Source organism: Saccoglossus kowalevskii, chromosome 1 (assembly GCF_978046115.1).
Source record: "Saccoglossus kowalevskii chromosome 1, keSacKowa6.1, whole genome shotgun sequence".
NCBI lineage: Eukaryota > Metazoa > Hemichordata > Enteropneusta > Harrimaniidae > Saccoglossus > Saccoglossus kowalevskii.
In genome coordinates this window covers 31,111,168-31,137,746 of record NC_140641.1, presented here as the reverse complement: position 1 = coordinate 31,137,746, position 26,579 = coordinate 31,111,168, and the positions used below count along the sequence as shown (strand labels likewise).

The window sequence follows — 26,579 nt, the reverse complement described above, 5'->3', positions numbered from 1 at the left end:
TGCACAAACGGGGTGGATAAAAACATCTCACACAAACTTTATAGAATTACCAATAAATAAGGAATACTCGCGAAGTAAGCAAAACAGATTTAATAACAGTTCTTGATGATTTGCCAAAACCTCCCACTCGTTGCAGGTGACAGGAAACGCGCGTGTTTGTTAAGGTTTCTGTTAAGATGCCGCATTGGCTGTGGGTGACATTAAAACCGGATCAGTCAACAAGCGCAACATGTAAATGTGTTGACATTCAACAACTCAAATAACGTTTTGCACAGCCGTTTTATTCGTTCAATCATTTTAAATAGGTCTGTGTTTTAAGTGTTGAGGGCGTTACCTTTCGTTGACGGCAAAAACATTGAGACATGGGGGTATATTTGCCCACGAGTCTGTGTAATCCATTCCTCAATGACGCATTATACTAATAATATACTGTTTAAGGTGACATCTATATAAGACGTCAGTTTCATTCAGAATTCCAATCATAACTATTACATTATCGACAGTCGAAAAGGTAGGTCATACACGTTATTCCTATTTGTTTCCTTCACCACGGTGTCGTTGGTTGCGCTTAATTATTTAACTTTTTTTCTTTATTTGAAAACGTTTTCTGGTAAAATTGTTTCTGATGAATCATTTGCATAGCCTCTGATTGTACCAAATGTCGATCTCGCTCTCCTCATATCGTCGCGTGTTGTAAGTTCGTGTATGTTCTAAAACACTTCTTACGCAAGCTGCTCTGAAATATAAGGTTCGACCAAAGATAAAATGATCTTCCGTCGAAAGGGAGTAATCGTGTCATATGCATTATCTGACCGCAGTCCCTCAACACAGTCTGTGAGGGACTGTTGCGGGACTGTGATCTGACATAACAACTGAAACACCCAAACTGTCACATAAGATCTGTGACAGCCTCGTATTGTCGATAACGTTCAACGGTACTACAAATAGTCTTATACAGATGTCGTTGTGGGGTTAGTGCCGCTTTTCCACTTCTTTGAAATGCTGGAAATGTGATAACACTGTGGTTACGGGTGCGTGAATCCAGTACGGCTGTGTACAAGTCGTGAACGTTTGGAGTGTATTGTTGTCATAAAATGTTCATATTGAACTTGGGGCAGGTGGAAGTTATACTCAAAAGTTGAATATTCAGGATCTAACTTTGAACGTATATTAACTCGTCGTTTTAAAGCCAAAGATCTGACATCCAGTTGTAGGTAGAACAAACGAGTGTATATCCCAACTTTCGTAAACTCAGAACTGAGCTCGAACCCTAATTCCTCAATGCTCCAATGTATTAATACCAATACAATTTCACATGATGTATGTGAAATGCTTGGTGTGCTTTATATATTTAGAACTTAGCATGGTCGCAGGCGTGGTCATACTAAGGATACGAGTCAGACTTGAAAACCAGACATTCAGTGTGTATAAACACCTGAAATGGCTTACTTTGTTTGGTCAAGAAGCACTGATGTCATAATGTTTGTATGTTTGTTTCATATGCACGGGACCACGAGACATGTAGAGCCCTTAGCAACCCGTAAAATGGTACTTAAAATTTGACAAAATGAAAGCCCTTTAACATATCCGTTTCTTTTCTATTTTTTTTTTTAATGATCTTTGAAACAATTTAGGTGCCAGCGATATTCCAACTACTCCCCTTTTCTTTGCAGATTATATTTTCTGAAGCCCATATCGTGTTTTCCACCAACACACATACAGTACATTGCCACGTGGATGTAGTTTTGAATGCTGTGTACAGCCGCCGTACAGAACACTAAATCTGGCCTACTTATCTGTGCGGTACGCGTTAAAGGACCGCAGTGCATACCTAGTGTTACGGTCTAGCACGTATATCCATTTCTTGAATAAGAATTCTTATACCATAATACTGCGTTGGTGCCAAGTTTTCTGTTTCTATGTTTGTTTTTTCTGCAACTCGTTACTTTTCTTGATGTAAACAATTAAATTGGTTACAAAATACATCGCTGTTTGGTAAATACAAGGCTCTCTGAAATACTATATTAAGAGGCTTATTACTAGCAAGCGTTAAATTACACGACATAGATCGGTAATGCGATCCACCCTCTCTCAAATGGCTGTGTGCACTATGTCGTCAACTTATATATATTTATTTGTTTGTTTTTTACCCTTTTTTCAGAAATATAAACGCCATGGGACATAGAATGTTGCTGATTCTTCTTATTGGATGGGTTTGTCACGTGACAATAGCAATTGATGATATAGTAAGTTCGCGTTAAAGGGAGGGGGAAACGAAAACGAAAATGTATTTAAACGCGTTATATATGTCGCATAGGACCCACATCTAACATGGGCGACGCTCACCGTACTTTCGTTATGAGTCAGTCTTTAGACTTCTTTAATTTTTTGCACTACAAACCCCTTTTCATTAATTGGGCGGGCCTTATATTATCGGCGATTTTTTGTGTTTATCACATAGGAATATCTCAAGAAATATGGTTATCTGTCTCCAAATCGAGTTAAATTTGGCGACATGGAAGTGACGCAAGCCATCAAGAATTTTCAGCGAATGACTAATTTAAAGGTCACGGGGTTAATGGATGAAAGAACGAAGGCAGGAATGCAAATGCCTCGTTGTGGTGTCGAAGACATGATTGGTTCAGACACGGATGAGAATGCCGTGGAAACTAACTTTGTGCCGACGATAACGAAGAGATACGATTTAGCAGGTGACCCATTGCAGTGGTATTTTTCCCGTTGTTTACAGATCCTCTTCGAACAGATTTAATAAATCGTATTTGAACACATTTGTAATACCCAGTAACCCTGGGGGTATACGTTCAGCTATTTTGGTCATCCCGTCTCGAAAATCATTCGTTCAAAGTCTATGCCTGGTAATGTGTTTTTACGAGCTCAAATGTCAAGAATGAACAATAACAACGGTGGACGTGGTGGGTTGTTTGGTTAGGAAATAAGATGTGAAGAGTCCGATAAAGTTCTCATTTAGCATATTGATACACAAATGTTGTCACTGCCTTCACATTTCAGGGCCTGAGGGAATTTGGAGTATGGGGGCTGACCATAATTGTTGCCGGGCTTGTTAGAATGTTCGGATAGATTATAAATGTTTTCGATTACAGAGTAGTAAGCCACAATTTATACAGAGTATATATGTACAGATCATGTTCCTCATAAAGTTGTTTACTCTGTTAAATATATTTCTGGCGCTTATGCTTTGCCACACCCGCAGAAATAGTGGTACACTCTTAGATGGGTGTGTCGCACTGAATTTTGACTACATGTGTTTATATCGTAGGATCCAAGTGGAAGAAAACTGACTTGACATTCAGGTTTCTGGGATACACATACGATATGGATAAACAGCAACAGAGAGCAGCCATATATGAAGCATTTAAACGATGGAGTGACGTCACACCTCTAACGTTCAAAGAAGTTACAAGCGATGAGGCTGACATATATATCGAATTCGCCACTCGTATCCACAGCGACGGTCCCTTGGCTGCATTTGATGGCCCAGGTGGGTATCATGGTTACACATCTCAGTTATTCATCTGATTGTTGATGGCGATTATATATCATTCTACCCCGGGTAAGGTCATCCTTACTCAATGGTGTATTTGAAACTGCTGTTTTTTTATTTTTCAATGACAGTTTTAGGTTACCTAGTAACTAGATCAATTGTTTTGTTTAGGTGGAACATTGGCACATGCTTACTTCCCAGAACACGGGGACATGCATTTTGATGACGATGAATATTTCACAAGATTCAGTAAAGATGGCATAAATCTAGACGGCACGGCGCTTCACGAACTTGGACACAGTTTGGGTTTAAGCCATTCAAACAACAAACAAGCTGTTATGTACCCGATATACCGAAAATACGAATACTACCCAAGCCTACAGCTTTCCCGGGATGATATTATGGGAATTCAAGCTCTCTATGGTCAGTATTCCAGTAATTATTGGTGGCTGACATGTTCTTTCACTCAAGTAAAAGATCGTTCTTTTCTGTCCATACGCATTGGTCGTATGTAAATGTTGATTTTAAATGTGAAGTATATTTCAATTTATATGTGCAGGCAGGGGCGTGTCTGGTAATTCTGTGGGCGATGCAGAAAACAACAATGCACAGGAAGAAGACCGTGATGGTGACGATGGTGGTCGTCGTCGTGACGGCGGTAACGGAGGTCATGGTGGTGGTCGAGGGGGTGGTGGTGGTGGTGGAATTATGCCTGATCTACCTCCGTCGGACCCCGGGGCTCCTGATTTATGCACTAGTAATTTCGACGCTGTATTGACAGGTAAGATTACGACGCCGTCACTGGCAGAATTCTATAGCTGAGGTATGTCATTGACACGAATTGGCGACGGTGAGGGACTGTGTATTGGCACATGCCGTAGGAGGGCACAATATTCCTCTCAATTTTGTTCCAGCTGAAGATAATATCTCTCTTGGCTAACATTGTGATTATTTCTAGATACCAACGAAGACACATTTGCAATCAAGGGAAAATATATATGGAAACTTGACGGTGGGGGTATTGCGGATGGCTACCCAAAGAAACTGTATGCTGAATTTTACGGTATACCGAGCAATATCAATGCGGGGTTTACGTCGCATTGGACTGGCAGAACTTATTTTTTCAAAGGTGCGACTACAAAAACATATCTAACGTTATCGGTACATCGTAATTAATTTATGAAAATGCCATTCTCTGCATTGTCGTGTTCCCACCGAACAATTGTAAAAACAATGATAAAAGTCTTAAATCTCGATGAACACAATATTTTTATTTTAATAATGGGGTTTTATTCACTCATATACAAGGCCATTGGCCCATAGAAGTAAATGAATGGAAATTGTGCGTCCATAAAAAAAAGAAATAATTTATTTAAATATATTAGAGTAAGTCTCGCGACTGATTTTCAATTAATGGAAAAGATAATCAATTAATCGTTTTAAGATGTTATCATTGTTTTGATTTCACGATACGAGTCTAGTTTTAAATCTTCCAGAGAAAAACAATACCACAAATTACGAACATGGGCACATGTAGAGGTGTGGACCCATAGCTAGTAAAAGTACACTCCCCGGACGAAAAAGATTGTCAGTACATATTGAAAAAGTTTACCAAACTGATTTGCCGAGGTGTCTTACAGTTCCTGGGTGACTATGAATTCCTTTTTATATTTTGCAGGTGATCGAATATGGCGCTTTGAAGGACATGGACTGGAAACCGGTTACCCAATGAGTATTAGAGGCAGCGGCCTTCCACGCAATCCGGACGCTGCGCTCGTCTGGGATGGAGATGGGAAGATTTACGTGTTCAAAGGGTCTCACTACTACGTGTGGAGTGAATATTCTGAACGTGTTATTCGAGGGGGTGTCCGCCCAATTCGTAAACAGTGGGCAGGCATTCCCAACAAAATCGACGCTGCTTTCACGTGGACTGATGGTAGTACGTATTTCTTCAAAGGCGATAAGTACTGGCGTTTTAATAACACACAAATGAGAGTAGATCAGGGTTATCCTAAATCTAAATCTGAATACTGGTTAAATTGCATGTAATTGCTATCACGTGCTTAGAGCGTGTCAAATAACTGCCAGCATAATTGTGTCGGTGTTACGATGTCACAGTCGTCGCGTCGCGTCGCTTTTGACATGGATCCAATTCGACGTAAACAGTGTTTGTTTACACGAACATCGCGCTGATGACGATGGTGGCGCTGTCGTAATACTCACCATGATACAAGAAATAAATATCATATGCACATAAGATTACATAGTAGATAAAACTAACCAATCATCCAATAACATAAGCACCCCGGGGATATTAAAATATGCTAGGGTCTGCCGCTCTAACTCAAAATATCGATCGTGTTCTAAGAAAATTATGGTCTCTAAAATTATGAAAACACATTATATTGTTCATTTTTTTTTTGAGTATTTCAAACCAATAGTTAGGGATATTTTTCTACGGAATATCAAAGTCAGTGTAATAATCACGATCGAATCATTTCCCCTAACTAGATCGCCCTCGCACACTACTGTAGTCTACGGATATATAGACAGATTTTCATTGTTAAACATGTTAATATCAGATTTTTTAAATGTGTGAATTGATCAGATTGTGTCAAGTCAATATTTTTTTCAAATAAAAAAACTATATAATTCATGGCTGAATTCCGAATGTATTTGCCTCCATCGTCTTACTAGCATTCTCTGTATCGGTATGCAACGAGGTTTCCACGATTCAATAACTGACAGCTCAACTCGACGACCCAACGATCGCCTTCTCTCCCACACTCAACTTATAGTCACTGATGGGGTTATGTTTCCGGATCTTATTCCTGATTTTACCACTCCGGGTTTATTGGTTGTGTCGATGTCCCCGTTATTCTGTTCTCTACAAACATTTGTGTCGTTCCAGTCCATAATTCTTTCGGCTATTACATTATCACTGTTCGCCGACGAACTATCTTCATTACACCTGTTTCTCGGAAATGTGAAATCATCCACTATACCGCCCTCTAGTGACAGTTTGACGCAATTGGCAAAAGTGGTGTAATCCATGTTAGGGACAAATAATGGAGAGAATGGGTCCTCCAAGTTTGGATGGTAGAAAAGAAAAAGTATAGCCTGAACGACATGGTCAAGGTTGAAACAGCTTTGCCATTCATCCAGCAAGCTCACACATATCTCACCATAATCTTCACCGAAAACCAACAAGTTTTCTATATTTGGGTGGTAAATTGGGGTAAGACACGTCACTTCCGGTGCAGTCGATGGGTAGTTCGGTGCCAGGTATATCTGAAGAGTGAAATATTACAAAGAGAATGTAAATCTCGATGTTTCGGTACTTTAGAAAATGTGATATTAATTTTATATTCCGCTTAATAAAAACCTCCTGTGTACGTTTGTATTTTACTCCCATGGTGCACCTTACTGATGTAATCTCCAGAGATTCAAGGTCACCATTATTTTGTCCTTGATAGCAGAAAGCGGCACAAAAAAGAAGTGAGATGCATTACGGGAATACCATCTTGCACGTACAGATTAATATTTGATATCTAAATTTAATCCAAAATTAATTAATTAATTAATGCCCCCTAATACCACTCAAGGCACATTCGCTTTGTGGGTACCCCAGCCCAACACCCTGTCAGATCGCCAGGACAATAATTAAATTATCTATAAAAAAAAATGATGTTCGACGATTATTCTGTTTAAAAACGCACCAAAATATGCTTTATTCGTTTACTTAAACTATAAGCTATCTGAGGTCAGACAATAAGTAGTACTCACCTTGAAAATAAATTGTCCGTTTCCATAGAGACCACTGTTAGGTGTAATTGAGACAAACAATGTTCTTTCTTGCTCCTGGAAATTCACTACCATAGCCTGACCATCTGACAGCTTGTTGATATCGCGCATCAGGTAGTAGATATCTTTTGTAACACTTCGGTTCATTTCAACTTTTAGCGGTACTCACTGTGTTTTACTGGTGGTCTACGCCCTCTAAAATAAAAACGACAACAGACTGTTAGAATTTTCTGTAGGGGGCGTCGTTAGATTCGGTCAGCAGAGTGCCAGCGATTTAATCCAGCGGCGAGCAATGTATACAGACGTGGATAACTTGTTTAACCTCTGAAGATGTATATCTGTTGTGTAATATACGTGGAACGTCTTCTAAATATAGTGCCTCGACGGCAATATCAGTTGCAATATGCTAAATGTCGTCGGCGTCGATATAAACACCGTTCAGATTTGAGTTGACCTCATCAACCCAAGTTTGAGCGCTATACTACAAGTATGCTGGCGAAATACACATCAGGCTCCACACTTTTTGCTTCGAGTCGTCAAATTGATCAGTTGGATCTATATGGAAGTTTAGGTTCTCTTTGGTGTTTTTTTATAGTGCCGAAAATTGGATACTGCAATCGCGAGAAAGAAGTACTCCATGCTGGTTGAATGTATGATGCAATACCGAGAAATATAATAGCGCCCCCAGTGGTGATAATAACATTATCGTGTCTGTCCCCCACAGTATACTGCCCTGTAAAATGTACATGTTTATTTTGTGTTAAAGCGGGAGGGTCGTCACCTGCGCACGCGCGGGAATTGAGTCCCAAGCGACGATAACAACACACGCTAAAAATGCAAAGGCTCATGGATAGACGCTTGTTTGTAAATAATGATACGCTATAAAAGGCCATCTGACGCATGCGCAGGTGACGACTCCCCCGCTTTAAATATTTATTCCATGACATTGGACGATTTCAGATTCCAGTATACAGAAATTAAAAATTAATTAATTAATTTTAGCACCGAATTTATTGCCCACCAAATTTATAATCATCAAAATCGATGTTTTTTTCAGAGTTGTTTGTTTTTGTCTGTTTGTTTTTTAATTAAACGTGTCCCTTGATTATGTCTCCATGCTGTCCATGGTGGATTCAAACGATAAATTAAGTGTACAGTCCCATTATGTTTGGGAAAAACACGAGACACACTTATTTTTTTGTTTTTCATATATTGGGTCAAAGTTGCCTGGTGCATGCTGGGAGGACGCATAATTGCATTGAATCTGTTAGTTTAGTGAATATTTTGTAATCTTCTGACGTTTATATTATGACACAGTCAAAATTACCGTTGTCAGGTTATATCAATCGGCTTTCAGCATGTTTGGGCCTGCTCGGAACGTGTTGGAACTCATTTTTGTTTTCGTGATAGGCTTCCGATAACCTTTTTTCAATAGGCTTCCTACTTTTACATATATTTTTGGCGGCTACGTATAGTATCATTTTGGGATGGCTACGACGACAGAAAGTCAGAATCACTGTTGTACCGTGCCCCAATTTGCTAGCTATAGCTAATGAAATCGACTGATCGGTGTTCTTTCACTTCATTATATACTTACCGTATGCATTGTAGATCAAATGGAGACCAAGATGTATTCTGAGAAAATGACCAGCAAGTTAAAAATAACATCCCGTCATTTCTGTCTGAGGTTGCCTTTTCTATTTGAAACGGGACTTTTGGGGTGCACTGCAAGTGAATGCTAGACGGAAATAGCCACAAACAAACCAAACGTCAGATCAGCTGTTTTCTAAACGTGTCTGTGACGTTAACAGATCCAATGCATATATATATATAATATATTTCAAGTTACAATAGTGCACCTACTATTCTGGTCAGATGAGTAATATATATCGAAGTTTATTGAACATTGTCCTATAACATTACATTATTTAAACATTCAATTAAAACAAAGACGATTTTTTTGTTTTGTTACGAAAATACATAATTGTATATGAAAAAAACAATCTTATCGTTCACTTATATTTCTACGTTCATAGCTTTACGACCTTTCTTCGTGCAGTAAAATTAAATGTTCGAAAACAAACTCGCACAAAACGTTTTAGGGGGAGTCTTCCCCGTGTTTTTCTGCCACGTCCCCTGCAACGGACACCGCAGCATCGCTCCGGTCGGCAACTCCAGCAACAAGTGGGGGTTGCCTCTCCTCCAAGCTCTTGACAACACGCCACAGTTTCGTCCACTCCCAGATTTGGTGTTGCGGGTTTTGTCTCTAGAATGGCACCGTCGTCATTCAGTGGTTCTTGAGATACTTTAACTACGTCAGAAAATTGCTCACCAAGTTCTGATACGCGTGATGTCATATCTGGATTCTGGATCTCTCTCGTTTCGTCGGCTTGCTGACTGACGATATTTCTTTCAAAATAGAAACCGTCCACTACTCCTCCATGCAGTGACTTCTTGACTCTAAGGCTATACTCGTCTGACGTCATATAAGACCCAAACATAATCGACAACGGGTCGTCTAAGTTAGGGTGGTAAAACAAGTAAAGAATGCCTTGGACGAGGCTTTCTAAATCGGTTTTGGAATCCCAGTCATTGAGAATGTTTACACAAACGTTATCAAAGTAATTACCATCATAGGCGTCGATGTTCGGGTGATAGATCATGGTTTCACATGAAACTGTCGGTGGTGACACTGGGTATCGTTCGTCAAACTCTATCTGTAAAAAAAAAAGAAAACGGTAAATATTGAACAAACAATATTTTTCGTGGAGTGTGTAGAACCAAACGACATTCCCGCCGTTGGGGGCGTGAAAATGTGACATGAATGGAATCTTACTTCTAGGAAACAAATATTCGATTTGGAAATTGAATTTAAAAGTATGAAATCACCAGGAATAGAGCGGTGGTCGCTGAGATGCGTCATGCTATTTGACTTCGGTTTCAGTAAATTACATGTTTGATAGGTACATTTATGTGTTTTTTTCAGTGGCTCATTATTCAGTTTCATGATTCATAATTCGGCGAAACAAGCGGTACTTCCGCGGCTTTTTAGTATATATCCTAGAAAATCTCAATTAACTCCCCAAATGACTATTTAACTCGGATTCTTTCGGGCAACCCAAACACGACGACCGCGCATCAGCGCGCAAACAATGAAATAACATTTATCTGGCCGCCCAGCAAATTCATTAAGAGTGGCGTAATTCAAAACTGGTCGGGTACTCGGCAAATATTGACAAAAGAAAATAGTCTGGAAAGTTTATGGTCAATTTTCTCATGGCATAGCTGTGGAATCATAGCCATATGTTGCCGACCGCATTATTTACGTGACTGAGGCTCTGGCAGGCCCATAGGTTCGACATACAACAACTAAATTAAATAGAAGAAAATGAAATTGTTAGGGCGAAATTCTATTGTAGGTCGCACCAAAGAACAACGGAGCCGCAGCTACGCATGGCATATTTGCAATATGACCCAACACAAATATTTAGTTTGTGTTTAATTAGATATAGCGCAGTAATATCAAAAGACGTTCACTGAACTTACCCACCTTGAATTTGAAGCGCCCTCCTTGGTAAAGACCGTCGTTTGGTGATATTATAATTGTCATTTCCGTCATGCAATCGGCATAATCTGACACTGAAGCTTGTCCATTGCTCAAACTCGTAATATTTCTCATTAGAGAAAACAACTGTTTGGATATGGATTTGTTGCCCATTGCTGCAAGTGATGCTACGCCCTTGGTGTATTGTGAGTCTTTGCCCGGTCGTTTTGCAATCACGATGTTTTTGTATCACGACACGTCTATTTTTAGATATCGGACGACGTCATGGGTCAGTTCTATTATTGGTATGCAAATGCTGGGTTTCCCCAAACTTATCGCTGACTTACCATAGTTTAGAATGACAAATCCAGATTATCAGAAACCTGATATGTGCTTAGCCATAGACGGTCTAAGGTAAAGTATAAAGCGTAGTTTAAAATCACTCGATATAATAAACTCGGTGAGAAGAGAATCAATAATAAATAGTTTGAGAAAATAAACACCAGCAATCAAACAAAAGGTTTTCAAGTTAGTTCCGGCTTCGGGTTCAGCTTTTCGAATCATTGTATATAATTGGCAAGTGTGTACACATAACACCAACTTCGAACTTGAGATAAGAGTAAAATAGAATAGAATGGAATAGAATAGAATAGAATAGAATAGAATAGAATAGAATCTTTATTGCTATCCAATCCCATATTTGAGGTTTTGATGAAAAGTACAATAAAGTAATACATTTTGAAGACATAAAAAATTACTAATAATACAGGAAAAATCAAATAAGACACTCAAATTTAAAGGAAACATAGAAACATAGGTTAATTTGTATTTTCTGAGGCAGCTGGTTTAAGCATTTACTCGTATATTAAAACACGTGCTATGAAACACTGTCTTTGTAAGATCTCTGTTTATTGCTGACATATCCAAACAAGCTCCACAAACACATTGTGCAACGGTTAGCAAATATTAGCGGTTTTCTGGGTTGGAACGCGATTGAACATTCTATTTTGTGCTATTATTTTTTTTTTACTAAAATTTAGTTATTTTTATTTATTTTTTTCAGTCTTTTGTTATTTGCCTTATTAAACCCACTGATGGTTTTGGTTGTGTAATAAAGTTATTATTATTATCATACGTCGATAGCCATTACAGGCGCTGACTTGGCGCTTATTGACTGCAATAGAATACGTGTCTGATCATTTCGGGCCAATCTAACGTGTAAGCGGCAAAATCTGAAGTCTGAAAATTGGGTTTTAAATTACGATAAAACATGCTTGTCCTAAGGAGCTAGTAAAAAATGAGGTGGCTTTCAGTTTATCTTAAAAGGCGGCAGTCGTCGCTCCGCGCATGTGCGACATCTGTGTTGATTGATTTTCCCACAATCCAATGCGCTTTTCTAATAAAATCAGGAGTACGAGTTTTGCAGTGCCAGGCACCACTTGCACTAAATTACTGCCGGCGACTCCTTCGATACCCTTCGATACCAATTTGGACACAATTTCAGGATAATAAAAACACAGTCCCTCTATGATAGAGGGACTGTGATAAAAATAATTCATTGAATAACGAATTTGTAAAATGTCTGTTTGTAATTTTGCGTCGGACCATGATTAAAAAAAGAAATTAACATATAAAACAATACGACTGGGTCAACCTTATATTCAGAGTTGTTGATCGCACAACCATTCGTGTGTGACGTCACATAAAGATTTCTTTCTGACACCTCGAATCCGAATGTGTCCGAATATGAAACCGACGATAACGGCAGCTTCGTTGTGCTTGTTTAGGTGTGAGAAAATATATCAGGATAAGTAATGGAACACACATGACGAAAGCAAGAACATGGATACAACAGAGTCCCCAGATCGTAAAGATAATGTACCACCAGTCGTAGACTCCTCCGAAATAGAACAGAAAAACGTGGGAATCGCTGAACCAGTGTCTGACTCAAGGCCGGAGACAAACGTCGATAGCAATGGCGAAGACGGCAGCTCGACGTCGAAACGAAAAAGAGACCCAACTGAACCAGAGACTGAAACCAAGGAATCAGATGACGTGGAAAGTCCAACTAAGAAACAATGCACAGAAAGAGGGGAAAGCACGAGCGAAGAGAAAGAGAGGGAGCATCATAGACTTAAAGAAGAACAGCGCAGAGAAGAACGGCAGAAAATGCAGTAAGTACAAAATGTGCAAAAATGCCGTTCGATAGAAGAATTGGAGAGCATTTCCAAAACCTAATGCTATCTATGTTTGCCGTTCTTGTGTTGTGTGCATAGTTGTTGTCATAACCACAGGGAGCACACAAACTGACGACCCCGTCAGTGCTCAAGCTAACAAACATTATGTGCATAGACAGTAAAAAAAAAAACTAAAATGAAAAAAGTATGGAAAAAAAGCTTTCAATTTTCAGGGTATTTCATAACAAGGTGTTACTAATCTTTTGTCATTTTGTATTTTAGTTTTACGTCGTTCGAATAATATATTTATCTCGTATGATATGATCATTCTCTCATTTTGTAAAAGATTTTGTTTTGAATTTTGCCATATGTTTCTTATAGCACTTTAGTTTCTGCGTTCTCAGAAGAACAGTTAAATCGATATGAAATGTACAGAAGGTCGTCTTTTCCAAAAGCTGTTATAAAGCGAGTAAGTATTTATTTTATTTAACAACATAGCTCTTGAGGCAAGTTTCAAAAATGTGGTACAAAACTCATTTCAAAGTAAAAAGAAACCATAACAAGGACACAGAATGCTGATAAGTAACAACACATTGTTAAATAAGTTTGCATTCCCTTACCTTGTACTAGACTATATATATTAGAAAACTTGTGATACAATGAAGGACAGAATAATGTCCATTGCATGTATATCGCTAGTTTGGAGATGCAGGTTAATACACAAATTATCAATACTTAATTGTGCAGCATGCACCCTTTCAAGACATATGTACGTAAAGCCTTCACACACTTAACGCATTCATGAAACAGTTAGTTAGCTCCCTTTGGCTTGCATTGCATTGCATGCTAAACATTCCCACATACAAGAAATGGTCATGTACATTCCCGCAGTAAAAAAATACAAGAAACGGTTACATGGTACCTTACATTGGTATGACTGCATGACAAGCTTCCTAAAGTCAGCATGTACAAGAAATAATATTCCGCACATTATACTGTCCTCTCTGTTGTAACGGTACAATATCAGTATGTGGGAAACAATTTGGTTGCACATTCTAGCAATAAAAGTAGCTTTCCCACATTTTTGGTAATTTATATATAAATAAATTTGAGAGTACATATAATATAAAACTTTACTATCAGTTTAATAAGTTTGGGGGACTGTGGTTTAAAGTAACATGGCTTCATGACTAGTAATTTCTAAAGTACATTTGTATGTGAATGGTATTAAAATCTGGTCTCTAAAATCTTCTAGGAAAGACTATGCAGGAGGCTACTCATCATCATTTGGTTTTGGTACTGTTTGAACTGAAAGTAATTTTTTTCATGGAGAACAGCATTTCCAAATTTCCAAGAATTCCTTCATGAAAAAAATACGATGTACTTTTATATTTGTAACATTACAGAGCATGAACATTCATCTTGATAATTTAAAGAAGGGACTGGTATTGACAGATGTTATTCACAGGTGTTAATTGCTAATTGTTTATTCACAGCTGATGCAGTCAATAATAGGAACCTCAGTGTCTCAGAATGTTGTCATAGCAATGGCTGGAATTGCTAAAGTGTATGTGGGAGAAATTGTTGAGGAAGGTGAGACTCGTATAAATGCTTTGTCGTAATTGCTCTATTAGTAGTGTTTATGTAGCTGACTCAAGAGTGTACATCCATAATTGCAATAAATTAGTCATATCAAGACATTGGTTCGGATGATGTTAACTAAAGTGCCTTGGTGCATATTTTGGATAATTTATTGAGGCATATGAGAATAGTTGCTTGGAGAAATGATGAGTTAGTCACAGGTCAATTGACTATGATTATACAAGCAATTCTCAAGACCACATTATTTGAAGCTTGCTTTTTTTGATGAAAGAGAATCGTCTTACATAAGATGAAAGTAAGTACCATTCTTCTATATTTCACACTACCATTACCATTTATTTACAGCACTTGATGTAATGGAAATATGGCAAGAGAGTGGACCACTTCAACCAAAACACATCAGAGAAGCAGTCAGACGATTAAAAAATAAAAATAAAGTTCCCTGTACCAAATATAAGAAAACTTTGTTTAGGTAGCCTCAAATGTTGTGCAGATTTGTGAAAACTTTTGCAGAGCTGTTTCAATCAAACTCAGATACAAGCTGCTGAGATCTCATTGAGATTGAGATCAATGAGATCTCAGCAGCCATTAACATCTGAGGTTGATTTCATAAATTAGAGAGCTTTGTACATTTTATTACATGCCTTCACCTCCTCATTAATGTGATCCATGGTTTACTAGAAGAATATCTGTGGTATTCTCTGGCCCAGCTTATATTGACCATATCAACCCATTTAGTAGATGTTCAGTAAACAGTGATTCAAGATAATGGACATCTCTAAAGTTCAACTAGATTTTGTAAATGATGGTTGATGCCACCATTGACTTTCACACATCTTGTATACTAACACGTTTATTCATTATTAAAAGTACAATAATAAAGATTGTATGATTATATGAAATTATAGAGTATATAATTGTGAATAATATGATTAAAACACACAATGAATGTTTGTAAAACTTACAGAGTGTTTGATGGTTGTGTGAGAGTTTATGTTGTATGGCAAGTCATTTTTGAGTACACATTGATGTTCACTTGTTTTGTGTATTCTACTAGAAACTCTTTATCAGACTTTTGCTATGTTCACGTTACGAGATCTTGGCACGAGCCAAAATTTTTAATCCGTTTGCAGAGGGATTATAGTAGTTGCATTCACGTTAGTCGAGACCCACTTGGATCGTGTTGTTCTGTTATTTGACCAAAACATGGAAAATTATGATAATAATCGCTATATTGAAATTATATCCATTTGCTGTTATGGCATTTATTACGAGTCATTGTACATATGAACGGCAAAGAAGATTTGAAAAATAATTATTTTTGACTCCCGTGTGAGAAACACAAAAGGGAGTCTTTGCAGCTACCCTGTCTGTATGTATGCATGTCACTTTTTTGTTCCGCTGTTATCTCAAGAACCACTAATCAAATTTTGATGAAACTTGGTACATGGATGCTCTGGGCCAATGCGCAGATTTGATCAGGTTTTGGTAAAAATCCATGGACATTAATTACGTAATTTGAATGATAATTACCCGGTAGCTAATTTTTTAGCTGTTCCACTGATATCTGAAGAACCTTGGTACATAGATGATTTGAACTAATGCGCAGATTTGATTAGTTTTGGGTAAAAATCCGTGCATTTTAATTAGCTAATTTGCATAATTATTAGTCAATTTTTGGCTTTTCCCACTGATATCTCAAATCACATTTCAATGAACCTTGGTACATAGATGTCATAGGACACTGCACAGACCTGATATTTTTTGGGGTAATATCAGTACACATTAATTACCTAATTAATTTTCAGCTTTGATATCATCGTAATCTTCACATTCCAATTAAACTTTGTACACTCTAGGACTATGCAGAGATTGATTGTTTTGGAGTAAATATTTGTGCATATTAATCACCTAATTTGCATAATTAGTTAATTTTCAGCTTTTCCACTGATATCTCAACTAATAATCATATTTTAATGAAACTTGGTACATAGATCCTCTAGCATATTCAGGGACCATATTAGTTTTGGGGTGAATATTTGTGTATATTAATCACCTAATTTGCATAATTAGTTAATTTTCAGCTTTTCCACATTTCTCAAGTAGTAACCACACATTTCAATGACACTTGGGACATAAATGCTGTTGGCCTATGCAGAGACCTGATTAGTTTTGGGGTAAATTAATTAACCAATTTTCAACTTTCACACGATATCTCAAGTACTATCACATTTCAATAACATTTGGTACATAAATGCTCTAAGACAATAGACAGACCTGATTAATTTTGGGTTAAAATCTCTACATATTAATTTGCATAATTAAATCAATTTTAATCTTTCATACTGACATCTACAGTACTAATTTTTCCATTTCATTGAAACTTGGTACGTAGATGCTCTAGGACAATGTGCAAACCTGATTATTTGTGGGTTAAAATCTGTTCATATTATTTCCCTAATTAGCATAATTTATATGTTCACATTTCAATGGTACATAAATGGTCTGTTACATTGCACAGACCTTATTAGTTTTACACTCAAATCTGTTCATATTTAATTACCTGATTTGCATAATTAATTTTTCCATCAATATCTCAAGTACAAGCAATTTTGAATTAATTTTTAATGCGTCTCCAATACACATACACATGGAAGTTCTTTCTAAGCTTTCTTTGATTTCAAGAAAAACAGGTTGCCGCAGCGCATAAATATGCGTAGCTGAAGACTGTTTGCATTCATTACTACAGCATCCCACCATATCTAGCTGCACTTCCTTTAGTCATACCATACTGGTATGAATCTGTATACGTTCCCTTATAATTCACTACCGAGGATATGATTTTGGTTCGTGCTGAGCATTCAGGCAGCAAATCTCAGAACATGCCAAGTTTCGGTCTCGAGCATCAATCAGGATTGAGAGTCTTGGCACGTGAACGCTACTACCCCGGTATTATCTCAGTGAAGGTTGCAATTGGACACTGATGTTGATAGAGTAGCTGTTGGTTTACAGGATAAACTGAGTTGTTTGGGTTAGAATATTATTTTATTCTGTAAATCACTGGCCATGAGTTTGTATTTTTGATTTTTAACTTTAATGAAAACCATAAAATTAAGATTCAGCAAGCAGTTACGTACCAGTTCACCTAAATTATATAGCTAATACAATGTTAGTTTAAAAGTTGTGCAGTTAACTATCAATAAAAACAGTATGTAGGTGACATGCAGTGTAGTAGTATGGTCGAAAAAAAATGGCTACCAGTCGACCATCTTTGATCAGATTGTGAAACAATAATTGTCATGGACATCTATCCTAACATGTATAATCCAAAGAAAAAAACATGCTAGTTGGTTATTTTGGATCTGATCATGAAACTAATCACGGACATGCATCTCAACATGTACAATTTACGTACCAAATTTAATTGAAAACCTACAAAACATTTTTTAAAAAAAAGATGGCTGTCGGTTAGCCATCTTTGATCTGATTATAAAACCAACTGACTTGGGCATGTATTCCAACATGTATGATGATGAAAATATGAATAACAAGCAGCCTGTCAGCAATGCACATTACAATTAAAGAACTGAAGATATCATTAGAAATGAACAATATGTATAAATATCAAAGCAATCGTGGCACACGGACAGTGAAGTACGTTTCATCTCTTCAAGTGATAGCAATAGCTAAGAGATATAAATAAGAGCACAGTGTAAAAAAAAACTATCGGCTGAGATAGCTCCACTGTTAGCAATGCACATTTCAATTAAAGAACTGAAGACATCATTAGAAAATGAACAATATGTATACCCCGGTAGTATCAAAGCAATCGGACTTACAGTTTTTAACATGAAGTCGAAAATATCACTTTCTACCAAAAATGACAAAAATATTCACCAAAATTAGAGAATTTAAGATATCATCACGAAATGAACAAATCTGAGAAAGGTCTACATGTAGTATCTATATATGTAATGTCAAAGCAATTGAACTTTTGGTTTTTAACAAGAATTCGAAAATATCACTTTTCACCAAAAATATTCATCAAAATTAGAGAATTGAAAATATCATGAAATGAACAAATCCAAGGTACATATACACCAAGTATCAAAACATTCAGACTTGTAGTTTTCAAAAAGAAATCGAAAAAGTAAAACATTGACACGGGTGACGGACGCCGACAGACAATCACTCATATGATAAGCTCCGCTCGACAAAGTCGATAGCGGAGCTAAGAATGGTTCATTAGTCTTGGAGTAGTATGACCAAAACGCAAGATGGTCGCCAGTCGGCACATGCAAAGATTTAATGGATTCGGTAAAGAGGGCAGTGACTGAATTACAAGTTCACAATTTCGAACTAAAAACAGTCCTTGAAAATGGGCATTAAACAAAGACTAGTAAATGGAGACTACCGGGTATAAAGAAAGAGTACTTTCGTAGTAGATGCTAAACTCAATGCAAGAACAAAACAGGCCCAAAAGTTGTACCATAAAATCCGTGTTAGTAGCCACACCCATTCTTATGCACAATGAAAACCCAAAACTCACCTTGCTCTAATAGAAGCGGCATCTGTCTGTTACATTGTACCATTTCAATAGTAACCACAGCTTCTAAATGCAGGTTTTACACTATTACCTATACTTCGGTTTTAGCTCAATAGAGGACATCACTTTCAGTCAACTTGTACTAAAGTGCCGAGGCTAATCAGACTAAATATTTCATAAGCACCACATTGGAGACTTCTAAATATGGAGATTGGACAATTTTTATGTATGTGAATACCAGTAGTCAGCAACGTTCCAATACTGGCGCTTTAACTGGTTACTACATATAGTCATAGAATAAAACAAACTAAATATTGGCAATTTTTTATTTACTAAAATCACCAATATAATTACATGGGAGACAAAATGGCATATTTACTTGGGTTCTTTCTCTATTTACATTACATGATACATTATATTTTACAACAAAGATTAAAAATGGAGGCAACCCCATATACGCAAGTACATACAACAATTTGTTTTTTTTTTTACTAACGGCCATTACAGCCATGTATCTATGTACCTCTAGCATGAAGGAATACACCACATTTTATAAACTAATATTCTACACATGGGGATTTTCCATTTTACTTACAGGGGAAGTATGGGTGGTCAATTGATTTATTTCAGACATTTTTTTTTTCTCTCAATATAATACAGGCAAAAACAAGAAAATATTACACATTTTCTTCTTCAGTTACAATATATACACTACTAAATCAATACATTTGTTGAACACTTTGACCGAGGAGGTCCTAGACAGAGAGATGGAAAGAACAATATGTACTACAGCCAAATTATATCTACCGTATCGCTATATACAGTGCATTATGCCCGTTGCAAATTCTCCTGCACTATCCACAAAAAGTGATGCAATCATGCATAATGCTAATCGTTTTGCATGACGATTATTCACATGTTGCATGATATAGGTTATAATAGTAAAATGTTGTGTTGTCTAGTTGCTAGGCAACCAAGCATGTGATAAAGGGAAGATATATGCAGAAATATAACCGTTTGTACTAAAGATGATTTTTATTATATGCACTCAAGTTGCCTTCTAAAGTTTATGTAATGTTTGTGCTGTACAAGAAATGTACTTTTTATTCATTCAAACTAAACAAAACAGGAAAATATACAAAGATACCTTTGTATCAATATGTACATTTCGGAATATTTCTTAGGAACTGGAAGGAAGAGCTGTCAACTATTTGAGCAACAATCTTTCCCGCCAAAAAAATTTGGTACAACTACATGCCCCATTTTTATGTATTTTTTTTTGCACAAAATGGTCATAATTTACTAATTGGCTATAGCTGTTGATCAAAATTTGTAAAAAGGTGTGAAAATCAAATTATGTGGGTTTTATATTGTAAAAGATGATAAAAAGTTGACTTCAGAGTTCAAAAGGTCAAACTTTTGATGAAAGGCAACAGCGAGCCATAAATCGCAGAATCACGATTGGTATGAACTCAGTGACCAGAGAACACAAAATTTGTCTATTATTCCCAGAGATAAGGATAATCAAGAAATAAATGATGTACGTAGATAAATTATACAAATTATTAAAACATAGTTATCACCATCTCTCTGTGTTTTATAAACTGAGCACTAGTTGGAATGTTCTAGAATTGGTTATCAAAACAAAGTGAACAGTACACTGAGACAGAAAGACATCCTTCAGTTACTGCAAACTGATTAATTCACACAAATTGATAATTTTACTGAGTTTACTAAAAGTCCTAAAAAGTCACCAACTCCATCTTACAGTTGATGAATACAGCGAATGCACGGGAGTTTTCTTTCACATGAAAACATGTTCTATTGCCCATGTATTAAGCAGAGGGAAAATTACTGAAACTGTCATATCTTTACAAATAGGTCCATACCCATTTTTTTTTTTTTATTACTTTGCAAAATGAAGTTCCAGATGTATTGTTCCATTATTTTGAAATTGAAAAAAAAAATTTGTTTCAAATTGAACAGGTCATGAATTACTTTATATATTATCGCATACATCTCTAAAATTGTGCCTGCGACCCCAATTTTGTTTTTTCCACATATGACCAATAAGCAATTTGCCTGCCAGCATTCTGGTGCAACATTTTGCCCGTTTTTAGTTGACTTGGGCACTCAAAGGACAACTAGTGAAAAGTTCATTGCTACACAATTTGCATGTAGCTTTGTCTTGTGAAATTAAAACGGTTTACAGACTCTTGCTAGACTGGTACATAATACGACAGCATCATGTAAACTAATCTCACTTTGACAGTACAAGTACAATGGAGCAAAACACAGTAAGGCTCCATTCAATTCAATTTAGTTCAGGTCAGTTCAGTGCAGTTCAATTCAGTTTAGTTTACAATGAAGGATATCCTCGTCTCAAATGTCTACTACATTTCAAAATGAAAATATAAACTTGTTACTATTTACATATGAAAACATCTACACTTTGTTGAAACCATTAGATAGCTCTAATCACCATTTGGCGAACACAGGTCAACAAGATGCAGTGTTTTTTTTTTTATTTTCACTGTTCAAGATAAATTAAAAAGAAATGACAAGAATATATATATATATATCTCCTTTGATAATCTACAAAAATATCACAGACTTTACATTATAGTGTTTTTTTGCATTTTTTTTTTTATAATTCAGTTTAAGAAATATTATTTCTGATCATCATTCCTATATAATGATCTAATCTTGGGATTGATATGCTACAATAAAAACGTTTTAAACCAGAATTTGAAATATTTTTCCTTGACCAACCCAATTGTTTAATGTACAATATATTGACAATTTGCTTAGTTACATACAATATGTATAACGTTATTGCATAAAATACGTGGATTGTCGACACAATCATTTAACAATACTTTTCATTGATGTCTTCTTTGCATTTGTTTTGCATAGAACTTAATCCACGCAGCCAAAGGCTAGTGAATTTGGTCCATATTAATTGCATATCGAATGTATATGCTGGAAGAAATCTAATCTTTCACAAAAATGCAACAACTTTAAAAAACATTGTTTATCACCTTACAAGACAGGATCTTTTCTATTTATTAAGTGAAAATGGATACCAATGCAATCTTTAATCTCACTCCAATCCCACAGTGACTACCTAGTCACTTCTGGCACGCATGAATTGGAATTCTGAAAACAAAACTGAGTAATAATGCCTTCTAGCATCATTCAAATAACATACGTGGAAATTTCGGCCCACAAGGGAAAAAAGCTGCATTACTTCATAACAATATTTCCATGCCAAGAGGTCAAGAAAAAACATTTCTTTTTTTTTCTATCATCCATACTACCTATGATGCAAAATAAACTAATGAACATTTATGGTGAACTTGAAAAGAAAAGTTTTATAATCAATGTGATTCAAGGGGGAAAAAATTTAATATATCGCTTATTTGCGAAAATTGCACATAAACTAGTACACATGTACGTCAAATTACTGACAACAACTTCAAAGACACAAATAGAATGTGTCAAGCTCAATATATCTCTCAAATATAAGTTAAAATGGAAGTTTCAAAAAACTGTAAATACTCGGAACAACGTTTACATTCTACAAGTTGATTGCACATTTTCTCAATAAATAAATGATTTAATATTTACAAATACATTGTTAATAATGAACAGAGGGTAAATACAATTAAAACCTAACTTAATCTGCAGTCTCTTTAGATCACAGGTTCTAATCTTCATTTAATTCTCAGATTTGACAATGGAAAGCAAGGACTGCAACAGAGCCAAAATGCTACCCAAGAGGCAACAGGTCTTTGACCAACTCTGACTAAACTTTAAAAGGAAATACACTAAAATGAAAAATAAGCCGTTAATTTCAGGCAAAGGTTAAATATTATTTTTACAGTCAACAGGATGACTTCTGATCTTTTGAACCTGTCTCCTTCTTTTTAAATAGTAGTCAGTAATAATTTCAGTTTTTGTTTTATTAAGTACCATTGAGGGAGACTCTTAAACCATATATGGCCTGAAATTGACCCCTTGACTTTTCAAATTTCAGTTTTATAATAAATAACCAATATTATGAAACCTTAAATGTACAGTAAAATTTAAATAGGAATATGTGATATGAAATGCCAAGTATGGCTGGCAGTGTTAAAAACCTTATTTTCTAGCATGCATAACACCCACGACTCACTATATTTGCATATTAAATAATTCAGAATTGAACCAGTACACCTGTAAATTGCTTGCGGTCACTCACTCAAACACGTCTGTACACAACCAATAATACTCAAAGCTGAAATGACACAATTTATCTTACACACAGTCAGTCCCGTAATTTTAACAATTCTATTTTCAAAGATTTGGGTACATTGTGTCATTTCAACTTTCACTTGATGGAAAATCATTTTTTTTTTAATGCATAATATTTCAGAAAAATGTACTTGTATGCTAAAGTTGACTTCTGTTGGCATTACCGGTATCTATTACCCGTTTAGTCCCAACAAGTATGCTGAAATGAATCGATTGGCTGATTCTATTTATTCAATTTAAATATTTTCAGCTTTATCCATTTAAGTATGCAATGTTTTGATTTAAAACATTTGAGAACTGTCTTTATTATGACACCGAATCTGAAAAACTTGTCTAATTTAATGTTACCCATGGCGATAGCCTTTCAATAACGTAACACACAATTTTCTTTTGCTCTCCAATACTGCAATCTGAACATTACTGAGACTGAAAATAAGGTCATTTTGTTTCCTCCTTACTTATACACAATATAATTTGTTAAAACTTGCGTAATACCAGTATATGGTTGCAGAGACGTGAAGGTGTTGACAAACTAAAGCATTAAAAATAACACCACTATTGCACAAAACAAAGTCTGAAAACGACGAGAAATGTACTCAACTGAAAAGCATGAATGCCTGAACACCTAAGCTTTGTCTCTTCTGTATAAGTGATTTTGTTTTTTAAAAAACAAAAATGTATCCCAGTAAATGGAGTAATTCTTAGATCCTGATTTGAATTTTTGAACTAAAACCTTGTCAACAGCTGCTACAGTTTTCATCTTTGGATTAAGACATCTTGTCAATGTGTATTTGTCCAGATTCAAAGTGTACATTTTTATGTTTCTAAGAAATTTTAGCAAATTTTGTTTCTACAACTGTATTAAAACAATCGATCTGAAAGTATTTAATACTTATGAGGGGAAAAAAGAATGATGTTTTTCTTTTTTCTGTAAATTTTGTTTATGTTATAGCAGCTTAGGAACACATTCAATCATTATTCGAAACACAATATTTGTCGTTTTATCGATTTAAACAGAGAAAAGGTATCTATAATACTTGATTTGAGAAAGGAAGATTAAATATTACTTGATCTGATACAAACAAAGTTCGGGTGGGATGTTTTAGAGAAAGATGGTAGTTGATTGGAGAAACAATACTGAATTATCGAGGGGAGGGACAGTCTTTACACCTCACATACTGCACCATTCTTCACAAAGTTTAACGAGGACAGCTAAGATAATAGATAGATAGAACATCACTGCAACCTATTAACAATAACTCACTGGAATTACCTATTTTGGTGAATGCAAGATATTCATATAACAGAATGTGACTACATGGTTTCAAAGAAGACTATTCAGCAAATACTACTGGTAGGTTCTAACACAGCATGACTACCGCATCATAGCTAACCCTATAAAGTTAAATACTCTTTACCAAAAAGGGGACAGATTAAAACTACTAGAGTCTTGCATATGGAAAGATTTCACCTCCCAGTAACTAATTAATCCCATTAAAAATTTACAATTTAATTTTTAAAATTTGCATCATGCAGGATTTTTCGTAAATATTTAAATGAAATGCGCAGAAAATTGCTAACGAAGGAACAGACATGCGAGTATGTATATAATCTATGCAATTTCAAAAGTTTTATCACTACATAAATAATCTTGTAAATTTGGTTGTCAAAAAATGGCAAGAACAAAAAATAGAATAAATATTTCGGATAAATTTTTGTGACAGCTTCAGGAAGTAGCATCCTCATCTGAATTAGTGGCAAGATCTAATATCAATTAGTGGAAAGATTCTAATTACTGAATTCAATTACATGTCAGAGGTAAGCGCAAATAACAGTGCACTTACTCCCTGAGATGCTAAAAATAACACAAGTGACCTAAACAGTACAGGTCTCAATAGTGCTGATATGCTCAACTAGCTACAGTATATGAACTACATAGTAAATTTACAACTTGAACCAGACTCCTTAGAGTACTGAGAATTTATACACAAACTCCCTAGTAATACAGCAATACGTGCATGTACTAAATATATATGCATAATAACAATAAATATTATCTTTGGTCCCTTTTTTGTGAGAAATACATTGTACCCTGCCTTTACAATAAAGTTTCAAAGCTATACTCAAACTAAAATTCTTACATTTGATCTTGGTCCCATGGATTGAACAAGAAGACTTAATACCCTTGAAAAGTGCTAGGGAACCTTACAAAGTAATTGCATGTATTTTCCTAATACACTTCAGGAATATAATGAAGACATTGCACTTATTGACCACACTTGCATGTACTTTTCCTATACATCATGTATATAAGACTATTACACATAAACACGCAGTAAATTTACTTCCTGGATTTGTGAACATCAATCTTCGGGGGTGTTGCATTTGACATTATGCTGTCAAGTATTCCATGTGCTCCATCCACTACATGACATCGATGACAGCATTCTTCTACCTCAGACACTTCTGGTGCCGGATACGTTTTAACTGGAGTTCAATCTACAATATCTGGGAGACATTTCTCATAAAGACACAAGGCTTGGTGGATGAACTCGTACTGTTCATTTGTTTGTATCATTCCACCTCTGAAATAGAAAAAAAAGCACATGTCATGTAATGACAAGAAATTCATGATGATTCTGGAAATATCAGAGCATTGCTACAGCCATTATCCCTCATTTTGGCCCATGCAAACAGGAGAAAATTGCTTTCATGGATTTTAACGTTTTTCTGTTTTTGACTCCTGTGTGCAGATTACACAATGGGAGTCTTTGCAGTTACCCTGTTTGTATGTGTTTATGTCTATTCCACAATTATCTCAAGGTTTGTGAAATGTCGGCAGCATACATGTACTATGATGGTACACGTGTAAACAACACTGCCAAAATAACTTGTGTCAACTTTTTCAGATTCATTTGTTTTTATGTGGATACCACAGCATGTGGATGACGGTAGCCAGTCACAACACCCAACTATACACTCACTGTGCTCAGTAAAAAGTGTGTCAATTCACAACACAATATATGTACATCAATTTGTATTCTCTTAGTGCAACCATCAATCACAATCTTACTCATTTGGTTATGT

The 26,579-nt window shown here is 36.0% G+C and overlaps 5 protein-coding genes across 5 annotated transcripts in view; 2 read left to right on the top strand and 3 right to left on the bottom strand.

Annotated features, from left to right (window-relative positions):
* Window positions 1-309: 309 nt before the first annotated feature.
* On the top strand, window positions 310-6,194 carry LOC100373999 (matrix metalloproteinase-19-like). Its single transcript, XM_078012386.2, has 8 exons — window positions 310-511; window positions 2,162-2,246; window positions 2,462-2,711; window positions 3,299-3,520; window positions 3,695-3,946; window positions 4,083-4,304; window positions 4,482-4,652; window positions 5,202-6,194. The coding sequence occupies exons 2-8, from the start codon at window positions 2,175-2,177 to the stop codon at window positions 5,570-5,572; spliced, it is 1,560 nt and encodes a 519-aa protein (XP_077868512.2). The 5' UTR covers window positions 310-511; window positions 2,162-2,174; the 3' UTR covers window positions 5,573-6,194.
* On the bottom strand, window positions 4,791-7,959 carry LOC100374153 (uncharacterized). The gene is made up of 2 exons (XM_002731282.3): window positions 7,310-7,959; window positions 4,791-6,814 (listed from the first exon to the last, which is right to left on the bottom strand). The coding sequence occupies exons 1-2, from the start codon at window positions 7,472-7,474 to the stop codon at window positions 6,311-6,313; spliced, it is 669 nt and encodes a 222-aa protein (XP_002731328.2). The 5' UTR covers window positions 7,475-7,959; the 3' UTR covers window positions 4,791-6,310.
* Window positions 7,960-9,198: 1,239 nt separating this feature from the next.
* Window positions 9,199-11,123, bottom strand: LOC144359201 (uncharacterized). The gene is made up of 2 exons (XM_078012424.2): window positions 10,878-11,123; window positions 9,199-10,044 (listed from the first exon to the last, which is right to left on the bottom strand). The coding sequence occupies exons 1-2, from the start codon at window positions 11,043-11,045 to the stop codon at window positions 9,358-9,360; spliced, it is 855 nt and encodes a 284-aa protein (XP_077868550.2). The 5' UTR covers window positions 11,046-11,123; the 3' UTR covers window positions 9,199-9,357.
* A 1,499-nt stretch (window positions 11,124-12,622) lies between these two features.
* On the top strand, window positions 12,623-15,552 carry LOC100373247 (TATA-box-binding protein-associated factor 11-like protein 11). Its single transcript, XM_002731277.4, has 4 exons — window positions 12,623-13,045; window positions 13,430-13,517; window positions 14,545-14,641; window positions 14,996-15,552. The coding sequence occupies exons 1-4, from the start codon at window positions 12,714-12,716 to the stop codon at window positions 15,124-15,126; spliced, it is 648 nt and encodes a 215-aa protein (XP_002731323.1). The 5' UTR covers window positions 12,623-12,713; the 3' UTR covers window positions 15,127-15,552.
* Window positions 15,553-19,504: 3,952 nt separating this feature from the next.
* The window catches only part of LOC100374454 (tyrosine-protein phosphatase non-receptor type 5-like), a 56,386-nt gene continuing 49,311 nt past the window's right edge, over window positions 19,505-26,579 (bottom strand). Inside the window, exon 14 of the mRNA XM_006812170.3 lies at window positions 19,505-26,077. Coding sequence (XP_006812233.2) covers window positions 25,987-26,077 — 91 coding nt within the window. The 3' untranslated portion in view covers window positions 19,505-25,986. The remainder of the gene's footprint in view (window positions 26,078-26,579) is intronic.